Raw genomic sequence first — 13,230 nt, 5'->3', positions numbered from 1 at the left:
GGATAAGTTCACATAACCATATGCTTCATATGGGCCACAAACCAGGGGGGAAATTAGCAGCTGTTGCAGATGGGAGGGGTGAGCACTCCTCACCACTCCCATCTCCATAGGAACCCGGCAGGTCTATAGATCCTGCTCAATCATTGGTGACACAACATCATGGCTCGGTCACTGTGTGTTGTAATAGAGCAAACTTGCTGCACTATGACTGTGCTTATCAGTAGCTAATGGCAGCTATGATATAGATTTGGTGAACCATATATGATCGTCTGCATGAGGTTTAATTTTCGCATTTTATTTAAAACTTTGTATTGTTAACAATAAGTAGTACATCCCCCTTATTGTGTAGATTATGTTTTTTAGGGAAGGGCTTATTTTACACCATGTTGACTGTGAATTAAATAATGGCTTATATTTATAGGTTGGTTCATTGCAAATGAAGCCATATCAAAACACATTGGTTTTATTTTTTTATTTGACATGATAAAATGATTAATGAAATGGGATAACCTGTAAAGCTGCGAAGGTCTGAACACAATATGTATTGTGGTGATTTATTACTGTCAGCTTCTGCAAACATAATGTGTTACCGCAAGGATGGGCAAAAATAGGACCTGCCCTATCATTTGTAGCAAGGGCAGCCCAAGAGAACCAAATGAGTTAGAAAGAGACTAGCACACATGCAAAATAAATAGCGATGTGCCCAAGGGATAGGGGCTAACTTGCTGATCAGTGGGGGTCTCAGCACTGAGACCCCCGCAGATCGCGAGAACGTTGGGTTCAACTGACCCCTCGCCACTTCTCAGACTAATGGAGCATACAGCCGGGCATGACCATTCTGCTCCATTAATCTCTAGAGCTGATGGAGATTGACCCCTCGACGCTCCTCAGACGAAAGGCGCTCGGACCCCTCGTTCTCGCGATCTGTGGGGTCTCAGCACTGAAGGATCCATGAGGATCCACACCTGCTTTTGGTTCTGAAAACTGCATCTGAAAAACAGAATGTGTGAACGCAGCCTTAGGTTGTTGCCACACGTAGCGCTTAATCTGCGCTTGCAAACGCGAACAAAGTCGCGCCCACCGGGGCGGGCCTCGTTCCGATCGCAGGCGATTCCATAGAAACGCCGAAGCGATCGGGCCGAGACCCGCCCCACCCTGCGTTTGCAAGCGCAGACAAAGCGCTACGTGTGGCACCAGCCTTAGGGTAAATTAACAAAAATTTTACTCTTGTGAAACAAAATTGCATAAATCAATAGTGCAGATGATAAACTTTGCAAAATACTTCATTAAACAAATCTGTTCCTGTGTCCTTTCTTCCTTATTTTAGAAGTTTATGTAAATCCGCTTTCGGTCCTGTATCCACTAACAGCTGAGAAATTAAAGACCCTGATAAAATTTCTAATAGTCTTTAGAGATCATCCTGGAGAGCCGATTTATCAAGGAAATATTCTCTAAATATAGAAAGACCCCCCCTCCTTCTATAGAACGCATATAAAAATATATAAAACATTAAAAATCCAATTCTCATACTCCCACAGAACGGCTGTTTTCCAACCTCTACTTTGCACCAGGATCAGAGCATCTGCCTTTCAATGGTGGTTGGATAAGAGCCTCTATAGAAATGCAGACTCTGTAGACTTTGTCTGGGATAGAATCTTTATTCGGAAGCTTAAGGATAGACTAAAAGCACAACAAAGAATTTTTCAGATTCTCTCACATCACACATTTCTTGAATTCTCTTAGTAAGGCATCTTTGGATGATTTGTCCCAGATTTGTTCAATACTTGTTACCCCTGAGCAGGGTTGCACGATGCATCGATACTTCTATGCATCTGACTTCTACTGTTTTACAAACTGTTAGTAGCTGTCTGCAGGGATTCCCCAGAGAAAACATCTGCCAAGAAATCCTTTGAATAGAGGTGTTGGGTTAGCGGACCACGTCATCATGGAAATATCACCATTCGTTCATATATGGTGTCTCTATAACTCCCAGGGCTTCCCCAGACACCATGTCTCTATATTATTCAATTAAATAATTTTTTTCCCAGCCCGGAATTTGAACTCACAACCTCAACCCTCTACCAAGACAAAGCCTCTAGCCCGGGAGATGAATCTTCTCAAGGAGATATATCTTTCTATATTTCACATTATTATTATTATTTTTTTTTTTAAAGCATATGTATAAATTAAATTAATAAAAACGTATAAGAGTGATGGCACATCTGGCGTTTTGAACATGTTTTGGCCCGTTTTTAAGCAGTCCCTCCAACACATGCATTTTTGACCAGTTTGAATTAAGATAATTGGTCAAACCTGTCAAAAACGGATGTGTTTTTTTTACGGACGGTTTAAAAACGGGCCAAAAATGCGTTCAAAAACGCCACATGTACACTTACCCCTGAGGAAGTCGTCCTCTAGACTACGATTCACGCGGGGAGCCGTTCACCTCGTATCCTGCCTCATCTCCACCCATTTGCCAGCTCTGCAGGAGTTCTCTTTTGACTTTTGATACATTGTAGGAACCCAGTTTTGGTTGCACGTGGCTGCACATTAGCACTTTATCTTCTTTCACTAGGCATCATTTACCATACCCTACATCAGTGATGGCAAACCTTTTACAGGCCGAGTGCCCAAACTACAACAAAGACCCGCTTATTTATGGCAAAGTGGCAACACAGAAATTTAATTTGTGATTTATACTCCCTTCTCCGTCACAGTTTTCATTGATACCAGCCCCTGAGGACACCAATAAAGCAGAAAATAGTCCCAGGTAGAACTGTCACTTTAAAATACCTCTGGGCACAGCAAGTCCTGGGCTGTCTGGGACTGCAGGAAGATACCTGGAGTCATCTCTGGTGATGGTCTGAGTGCCCACAGAAAGGATGGCTTGTTTGATATTCAAGCACTTGCACTTTCTATAGAGCAGTGGTTCTCAACCTGTGGGTTGCGACCCCAGCGGGGGTCGAACAACCAAAACCGGGGGTCGCCTAAAGCCATCGGAGACGCAATTTTATTGCATTTTTACTGCAAATCGCATCATTTGGGGTCCCCGCAACATGTGGAACTGTATTGCGGGGTCACAGCATTAGAAAGGTTGAGAACCACTGCTATAGAGCAACCGGTTACCATTGGATTATGTTTTACAGTTCCCTGGTGAGGCTAAAATAATTTATTACTTTACACTTGTTCCTGCAGTTTGTTGGCTGGGGCGTTATACATACTTTTTATCTTGGACTTGTAAGTGCATATGTATTTCTTGCATACAACCAATTTGGAGAGAGGTATTTAGACTGTATACTGTATCTGGATAGAGGTTATCTGTGGATGATCCATACCGGGCTCTCCACTCTTGTCATCTTTTGTAAATTATTGTTTTAAATGTTTTTAGATGTTTGTTTTGTATTTTTGTTTGTCCTTCAATATCAATAAAATGTATTACTTTTGGATACATTTTGATCGATATGTATATCGGCCATTTTTTGTGCATTGCTTTGGTTCTGTGACAAAACGCCACATGTGCCATCACCCTCAGGCAAAAAATAAGGGCACAGGCGTGTCTGCTGCGCACCTGCAAAAAATGTCTGTGCTCAGTCCTTATAGTACCCATTTTTTTTTCTAAAACCATATGCCTTTAATTTTTTTCAGATACGCAAAAAAAAAAAAGGTTTCCGAATCTACCACATTTTTCAGACTATAAGGCACACAAAAAATCCTTTGAGTTTCTCAGAAATCAAAGGTGCGCCTTATAGTCTAGTGCGCCTTATATATGAACCATACTTACAGACAACAGCTGCCTTGAACTGTGCACAAGTCTGCCACCTGCTGGTCATTCATCCTTATTATCAGGTGTGTCTTATAATCCAGTGCGCCTTATATCTGAACCTAGATGCTTTAGCCGGCATTTATTGATGGTGCGCCTTATAGTCCGAAAAATACAGTACTTCTTGGCCGGCTCAGTTGGTTGCCTGGCAACATTTCAGGAAAAAAAAAAAAAAAAGTCTGCACACGGATGTCATGCCGGCCCATTTTTTTGCAGATGCATTGACTTCTATGGATGTACATGGTCCGCATGCTGCAATTTTTTTCTCACGGTCTTACACATCCATGAAAAAAACAGACATGTGAACAGACCCATTAGGATATAATGGCTCCATTTGCTATCTTTTTTGTGAATGGCATACAGACATCAAATATGCCAGTCTAAATGAGTCCTAAAATATATTATTTATACTATCATAAAACACTAGACCTCTCCTGGCAAAACACTGGCTGACTGTTACTGATCGCATGTGTTACATGCATATGCGATTAGGCTGAGCCCTGACGCTAGATGGTTGCATTGAATTTCTTAATAAACGCCCCATGTGACCAAACCCTAAACATTCAAAAAGTAATTTTTTATTCTTGAAAGCAACATATTGGTATCGAGTTGTGTGTTACTTTTCTGGGTATCGTATAGCGCTCAAAATTCTGTTATCGGTGCAAAATTACCCCTGAGGGCAAACCATCTTACATGGCTGCATCTTTTAGTGTTTGAATGTGTTCAATCAACACAGCATGTTTGGCGTTGATGTTCCGGACGGTCTCGCCTTTAGAGCTTGCTTTCGAAGCTGTGGAGGAATTGGAACATACTCCCATATACGGTGGGAATATCCCAAAATGCGTGGATTTTGGAGAATCTTTATCATGTTGTAACCAATCAATTGGGTCAACTTGACGTTATTCCTCTCTTATGCGATGCAGAAAGCAACCATTCCTGCGGTTACACAAACACAAGTTCATATCTTATCTCTTCTTGGAAGCGAAGGTTGCAATAGCAACTTTGTGGGAAAAGGCCACTATCCCCTTACAGCTTGTAAAATCTTAGAGGAACTGGATTGTGATCAATGGCAGATTACATTGTATGTTACATGATAAGGAGACTCTGTTTACTGAAGTGTGGCAAGACCTATGGTTACCTATGCTTTTAAAATTATGCTCCCATGGTTTGGTTTTCCGTTCCTGTCCTTTCGCCCTCCCTCATGTGTCTGTCCTCCCCCATTCAGAGTATAAGAGTGAGAGAATGTATAGGCTTTTTATAGAACTCTTCAGATTTTGTCTTTATGGCATTGATATATACTAATCTGAAACGCTATGTATGAGGTGGGCCTTTGCATAGGCTTCCCTGCTATTATACTTGCTCACTGTGTTATTCGATTGGAAAAATATAAACTATTGAAAACAAAATATAAAATCATTAAATGGTTATATAGGTCCCAAATTGCCATAAATTAAAATATCAGCACATCCTCAAAAAAATTACCCTAGACAGCTCCGTACAAGTATGAAAAAGTTATTGGCCTCAGAATTTGGCAAAATCTTGCAAAAGATTTGAAATTTCTTTTATCTCCCATCACATATAACTTTTGCCTGTGATCGTACAGACCCATTGCATAAAGGAGAGGCACCATTTTGAGTTCACAGTGAAAACCGTAAAACCGGAGCATGCGAAAAAAAATTTTTGGCATTTTCACCACACCAAACTTTTTGGAATTAAACAAGTCCAAAAGGGGTTAAACCTGTATATAAAAAATTTGTATGCCTTGGCAACCTCTGCACTGAAGTTTACTTCTTACCTGCTCTATTCATTTCTGAAATAAAGGAAATTGCTTTAAAAGGTTTAGATACACTTTAAATTACACCTCTATTTTGTTTTAGTTCTTGTGATATATTTCAAGAGTTAAACATCCGTTTGGAATATTTTGAGGGAAGCAGTTTACAAAATGAGGTTATCTAGGGAAAATGGTTCTCAAAAATAGGCCTTCAAAAGCTCCATTTGAGCTGAAATAGCACCTTGGTTTTGGAATGTCTAACTGCATTCAAAATCACTTGAGTTAAAGTGTCTTAAACTATTATCACATAAATACATAAATGAGGAAAAAAAACACTGAAAAATCACAAACTTTATGAGGACATTTATCAGGGTTTCTATGTCAGAAAAATGGCACAGAAGCCCTGAAATAATCGCACCTCGACGGATCCATCAAGAGGCCTAATGGTGGTGTCACACGTTAGCGCTTTGATTCAGCTTTTAACGGAATCAAAGCGCACTGGGATGGCCCATGGATGATCAAATATGGGTTTGTATGCAAATGAATGCGATCAGCAATAAGCGGCTCGTGTCTTGCATTTTCACAATACAAGACACGGCGCCGATTGCTGATTGCGTGTGCTTGCATGCAAACGCATATGCAATTGGCCGCCCCAATGCGCTTTGATTACATAACACAATGGAATCAAAGCGCTAACGTGCGACACCAACCCATATTATTATTAAATGCATTGATGTCAGTAAATGAAAGATTCCCTATGTAAGAATCCTGCTGCTGGGTTCTGGCTTTTAGACCAATGACTGCAGCTGGTTATGAGGAACACCGTCTTTGGCGGTCAAAAGGGACAGGAATTGTCCAAAAACATACATCTACACACCATGGAAGATACAGTATTCAGAAGGTCCCAGATGAGGCAGACACTACATCCAGGTGATAGCTACATCTAGGTGATAATAAGTGGGCTTTAACAAGGTTAAACGGTGACATAGAGATTGTATAGAGATATCAAGGCAGACTCACCTTTTGGGGTTTTGAAGTTCCCATTAATGCAGTCATCACTTTGTCTCTTCTGTGCAGTCTTGAACTCTTTAAGAGACAGATATAGCACCTTGCGCACCACTCGTTCTTCTGACCATGGGATACCATCACTGTCATCCTATAATACACAGGAAAACATTCATGTAAATCTCACCACAGGTCAGAATGCATGAAAAGCAGAGATCCCTTTAAGAGGAATAGAACATTTTCGAATAAATACCTTTCTCCGAATTAACTTATGGTCTGTGGGTAGTTTTTAGTTTATTTTTTTTACCCAATTAACCTTTGCATAGTCACATAAACAGCTACTAGGAGAGTCCTAGTGATCGCATTACTGAACAACACAGTCTTAGTTATCACTTAACCTCGGGATCTACCCTGAGCTCATGATTCTGGTTGAACTCCAAGCTCTGTGTAACTTCTTCACTCATCAAGTGGCCTTTGACTTTAGGGTCTTCTCAGAGGGGAAAAGGGATAAATCATTGCATACTCAGCACACAGAGGAGCAGCTGGAAATGATTCTCAAGGTATGTATGGTTTTAGTAGTAACCTCCAGAGACAGAATAAATGTTCGAGTGCTCTAAATATAGAATCAACCTATACAGACAAATACATACTATGAAAGTCATATACATGAGAGTCAAAACTGTTGTATATTGCAAATGCCAAAGCAAAAGATCTGCATTACATAATAAATCATTAATACTATTATATTTGTCCCAAAAGGGAAATTTTGGAGTCCGACGACAGCTTTAGCGATAATACAAACATACACTACTACAAAGTAAAACCAATAATTCTGTCCATAAAAATATCAAATACGATGCATAAAGCATAAAACCATTACTAAGACATCACTGGAAAATGTACTTGGACGGGACAATCTTCTCAGTTTTGCATAGTATTTGCATGTATCCATTACTAAATTGACTTTGATAACACTCTACAGTACTATACATAGGGCGATTGTAATTGGCAACAATTTTCTGAAAACAAGTAACTACTCTTCTGTCTACTACACTATCCCAAGACTCTAACCCCGAGAGCCACAATAGAACTAGCGCTTTGTATAAAACTTGTCGATCCGAGATCTAGCTAAAACGTTAATTCCAGTACCCAAACATGCAACAGCAAAAAAAAAAATAATAATAATAATAATAATACTCTCTACGTCTATCCAGGAAAAACACTAACAACCAGCTACAAATTTTAAAAGACCACAGAAATCTTTAAAAGAATTATAGGACGATTCATCCCTTTTTTAAAATTTGCTTTTCAATATGGTAGTGCCAGTACAGTTTATGATCTACATTAACTAGATATTAAATACCCCTCTCTGGTTTAATATTCTCTCCTACCGTAATAGGAGTTCCCTACATTTCCTTCCAGTTTTCCCAAATAAAATAAACCATGCATAAAACATGATTCAGTGTCCAGTCATGTATTTGCGTACAGATGCCACACAAAAAATGGGGCCAGGACAATGCCTTGTGGAACTCCAACATTACAAAGGACCTCACTCTGACACAGTCAGATAGTCAAGATCCATTTCATCATCAAATCTACCATGTTCGTAGAGTAAAGCTTCAATCCCAGGGTGCAGGGTTCGATCATTTTAAAGGCACTACTTCGATTGACAAAAGGTAATTCAATTTTCCAGATGATTATAGACCCTGTGCGGCATGTGTATCAAAGCATCTTCAACACCAATACCCTTGTTTATACAAACTGCATAGGGTCTATGTGTTGTTGAACGCCATTAGGTACTGTAAAACTAACCTCAAGACATTTCATAATTAAAAACTGTAATGAAATGGGGCGGAAATAGTTTTTCTCAGTCGATCTACTCTTTTCTGCAACTGGCACAATACTGGCCGATTTCCATAATGCGGCCACCTTAGCATGCTGTAAACTTCACATCAAGGAAGCAACAAAATAATGGACTCATTTGAGCAGCACATGCACATTTCTGCCATATGATGGTTGATTGAATCCTTATTGAACGCTATGGATACTGCTAGCTTCTTATTTCAGGATTTACATTTATTTATTATCAGAGGTGAGAATTCAGTTTTTTTGTGCAGATTTAGAAGCCGCTTAAGAGTGGCTGCAAGAAAACGATTTTGGCACAGCTCAAGTCTTGAGTATTCCGACCACCAGCTGAGTCTTCTTAAAAATACACTGGTAGGATGCCAAGTCGTCTTTGTAGAGTTTTAACTTGTCAGACATATTAGCCAGTAGTCTAGGCAGCCACATGTACAGTGACAATTTTAGTCAGGATAAATTTTTTCTTTTAAAATAAAAGCTAATTTTTTTTTTTTTTAAAGAAAACTTTTAAGAAAAAAACCTTTCCTTGTAAGGATATGCGGGGTAGATTGTGGGGTTGTGTTTAGAACACAGGTCTAGGAGGTATCACACTAAGCTTTTACAGTGCTTATGTACCCCCCCCTTCGGTCTGAATGGGAGGAGGAACATGGGTAGAAGATATTGTTTGGCTGCTGCCGATGTTCAGGGTGTTCCCCCAGTGAGGAAACTCTCCTTTCATGGACAGTTACATCACTCAGTGAAGGCCAGGGCGGGTGCAATGCTGTTGAAACTATCCGCCATAGGCTATTATGGCCTCAAGTGAGTGTATACATCACTCAATAGAAGGGAGCAGGATGGAAAAATGTAGCTTGCTAGGTCTATCTATCCTAGGTTTCCCTTCAGGTTTAATGTATACTGGTCAGATGGAGACCAAAAGGCAACTGTCCTGGTCTATGTGCCGAACACATACATAAAACATACTTTAATTAGCATTGTTTCACCAATTACGGAATACTTGGAATGTATTCACTACTCCCCACATCAGAGCAATAAGCATTTCCATCTCTCTATTGTCATATGGGCAGTGCCAGCTTCTCTGCCCCAGCTAAGTACCACCCATTGGACTGTAGGTGGGCTAAGTAGCATAATCCCAGCACCTAATATAGGCTCGTGACTGTCAGTGGGAACAGACAGAGATCATAAAGTAATACATTTGATTACCCAGTCTAGAGATAAAAAGTATTTTTTAAAATGTCAAAATTTGCAGCTCAATGCCAATTAAAAAGACTACAAAGAGTTGGAGCTGATGGAGGTGGTGTAAGGTCCTCTGTAAATATGTGATGTGCCTTTCGAGTGAATGCTGCTTCTAAACAAACACTGGTGATATTAACCTGCAGCTCTGTTGATTATTTCCCTTTTAGTTAATGAATCTCTACTGATCCATTATTTATTACAGGCACAATGTAAAGTCATTACCTGCTGTGCTGGAATTCCTGTCTGCCATAAAAACTGACAGATCTCACTTCTACAGCTCAAACCTCTCCAAAATGAGCCCATGGAAACAAATGCAGAATTAGGTTAAGTGATCTTTTGGGGCTTTAAGTTTGACCTTTTTCAGCGTTTAGATTCAAAAAAAGTATTAGCGACATACTAGCCATTGGATTTCAGTATACAGAGACTGTGTCAGCACATACAGTACATAAAAGGAAGTGCAGTTTGTGTGTGTATGCATACAGAAGCTACTCGTTGCTTTATTTCTAGAAAAATCCATCACTGCTGTTTGCACACTTTAAAAATAGGTGTAAGAACTTTTTTGGGCCTTAATTCCACACCAACCGCAGCAGGAAGAGTGGTTTTACAAAGCTGCAAACCTTATGTTTCTTGGCGCTGGCATGCTTTCTGTCTACAATATACCCCAGTCATGTGCTACACTGTGCTAGAAATGGAAGTAAAATACGGTTGGACAGTACCTCACTGTATGGAGTTTTACCAAGATCGCTTAAATCAACATGGACAATGTACAAATGCCCACACACATTAGATAGCTGTATATCAGGTCATTTGTAGCCGTACGCAATTCAGTGTTATTCAGTGACCATACATGTTCAATGATATCGGACAAAACACGTGATAAGCACCCCAAAGACGTTTTGCTATTGGCTGGTAGAAAAATTATAATTGTGCAAATCTCCACATAGAACGTTCATTTTGCTCGAAGTAGTCCATACACCATGTGTATTGGAAGTGAGGGTAAAGGGTTAATATAGGCTAGAGCAGTATTGTGGGGGGTTCCACAAAAAATCTGAAGCTTCCTTGCAGATTTGACTTTGGTAGTCAACAACTTTAACCAATCAGTGTAGATCTTGTAGGAAAGCTGCAGACTCTCATGGTTCCTCTCCTAAAAGATGTACTGCTACATCCAAGGACTGTGGATATGTCTGTCCCTCTGTGACCTCTAAGTAAGGAGACTTTATTAGGCCTTTTTATATGTATTTGGAAATCCCTTCTGTTAAATTGATGTGCTGCTTTAAAGGCATTTCTCAGATAAAATAAAGAATGCAGCGACTGTACCTTTAGCATAGGAACTCGCAGTTTATTAGAATAATATCCTAACAACCTTTAGTGTATATGTTACAGTGCCAGCGTCCTGCTATCCTACTAATTATTGAAGCTGATGACAAAGAACAGGAAGTGGAACAGGATGGCAAGGAAACAGGACAATCTATGACAATGGAATAATGCACCAAGCATGCTGCAATGGATCACCACAGCATGTAAATGGACTAGGAACATTTGCTTCACGGAATAAATTAAATTGCAATAACATTAATAGATGTATTGCAGCACATATTCATCACTGGGTATACGCTCATTTTCAGTGATGTAAGAGCTTCAGACTTGCTATTGCTCAGCAGAATAAAGGCTTGTTACATTACAGTAGCTGGCAGTCAGATTTGACATGGTAGATTCTTTTCCGTGTGAGTCACAGTATAATCATGTGGGAGAGTCTGAATTTACAAGTCAGCATCTCCATTGTAAACAGCGCCTCTCCCCTGCTGCCGATTTAAAGGTCCAAGCCTGCTGATGGAAGCAATAGGGGGGCTGATGGAAGAATTTTCTAGAAAAGGCTCGATATTGTTCAGCTTGCTGAATGCACATCATCATGAGCTTGTGCCAGATTAAGCCAGATTTCCTCTAAATAACATTTGCTGCTCCATTTCCCATGTATCTAGAACAGCATAGAAGGCCGTCACATGCAGAACAGAGGAGATTAGGTTGGATCATAAAAGCTTTATGCCTGGTGCATTACTTAACACCACCACTGCTTTCTACCCTCCCTGTGTATGTGCCATTTGCATCTCCTGTTTAACACATCAGCATTTTAACAAAAGGAGGAAAGGCCTGAAAAACACATGTTTCTACTTAGAAAATTGCATGAATACCTTCATTGCTCTCCAGAAACAACTAGAGGGCGAATTACTGAAAGGCTTCAACTTACAAGGTCAGAACCTGCTATAATAAAGCTACAAGAGAAGGTTTCCAGACTGACACTTGGAGCCATGGAATGTGATTGACTCCATGCTGCCCCAGCTCCTACAATAATGTACATCCATCATACAGAATAAACATAGGAAGCTCATAGTACAGTAATATACAGGTGGATACACAGCCTATAACTAGCGCTGTCATGCAAACAGCATAGATGAAAGCAATCGCTCATTTCCATACAGGTTACAATTTGTCAGCAGCACATCCTCTATGATTTTTGAAAATAAGCATGTTATAGCCTATAAAGCACAAAGTGGTTGCTGATGCTGAGCCCAAGCGATTGGAGAAGGAGCCTAACATATTTACCCTGCGACCACTGGGCATTGGCTCCCAACAGCCCATGATTTGAGGGTGCCGATGCATCAACATGGCAGGCTGGGTGGCTAGAACACATCCAGGCCTAACAAGGTTAATCATAAATTAGGTCCTGATGGATAAGCTATCACAAGTTAAGAAAGAGGTTAAAACCCAATTCTGTAGAACCATAGCAGTGGATACGATTTCCACGCTGCTGTTTGGCCGGTAGACAGCGACAACTGGTATCATATTTCTCAATGATGGAGAACTCTTGTCCACTGCACTGTGCTGTGCTTTTGGAATCCAACCACTGACACGACATGTTTCCACGGACCAAGCATGTTCATGTGCAGCCTGCATTAAATGAATGCCAAGTGACTTTTTGATTTTCATTATTACGTTTTATATCAGTTCTAGGGAAGGGGGGGGGGGGTGATTAGAATTTTTAGGATTATTTTTTAATTCTTTTTTATTTATTTTTTTTTACTATTTTTAGACACTCTGGGGCACTTTAGCCCTAGACGGTCTGTTCGTTCCTACCATTTACCATACATTGTGAGGTAAATGAAATGTACACACAATGTTGCACTTGCATTTAGGTGGTGCTTGCGTTTACATGGCATTTGCACTGCGTTCACCTTTGACCTCACCTTTTATGAATATCTGAATATTGGGTCCTAGGTCACTGATCACCTTTAGGAAGTGTAGAAATCTAAGAAACCACCTAGAGCAGTTATGGCAAACCTTTTAGAGACCGAGTGCCGAAACCACAACCAAGACCCACTTATTTATCGCAAAGTGCCAACACAGAAATTTAATTTGTGATTTATACTCCATTCTCTGTCACAGCATTAATTGATACCAGCACTGTTAGGACACCAATAAAGCAGAAAATAGAAGAAATTTGGATGATCATTGTAGCTTCCCTCCAGGGTCTAATAAACAGGAA

General features: G+C 40.1%; 1 protein-coding gene across 2 annotated transcripts in view; it reads right to left on the bottom strand.

Annotated features, from left to right (window-relative positions):
- The window catches only part of JARID2 (jumonji and AT-rich interaction domain containing 2), a 120,554-nt gene that overhangs the window by 62,774 nt on the left and 44,550 nt on the right, over positions 1 to 13,230 (bottom strand). For both annotated transcript variants that reach the window (XM_072152634.1, XM_072152632.1), the window contains exon 2: positions 6,612 to 6,747. In XM_072152634.1, the coding sequence (XP_072008735.1) occupies positions 6,612 to 6,747 (136 nt within the window). The remainder of the gene's footprint in view (positions 1 to 6,611; positions 6,748 to 13,230) is intronic.

The sequence above is a fragment of the Engystomops pustulosus genome, chromosome 5 (assembly GCF_040894005.1).
Source record: "Engystomops pustulosus chromosome 5, aEngPut4.maternal, whole genome shotgun sequence".
NCBI classification, from domain to species: Eukaryota; Metazoa; Chordata; class Amphibia; order Anura; family Leptodactylidae; genus Engystomops; species Engystomops pustulosus.
The sequence above is the reverse complement of the archived record's forward strand: the minus strand, read 5'-3'. Positions and strand labels throughout refer to the sequence as shown.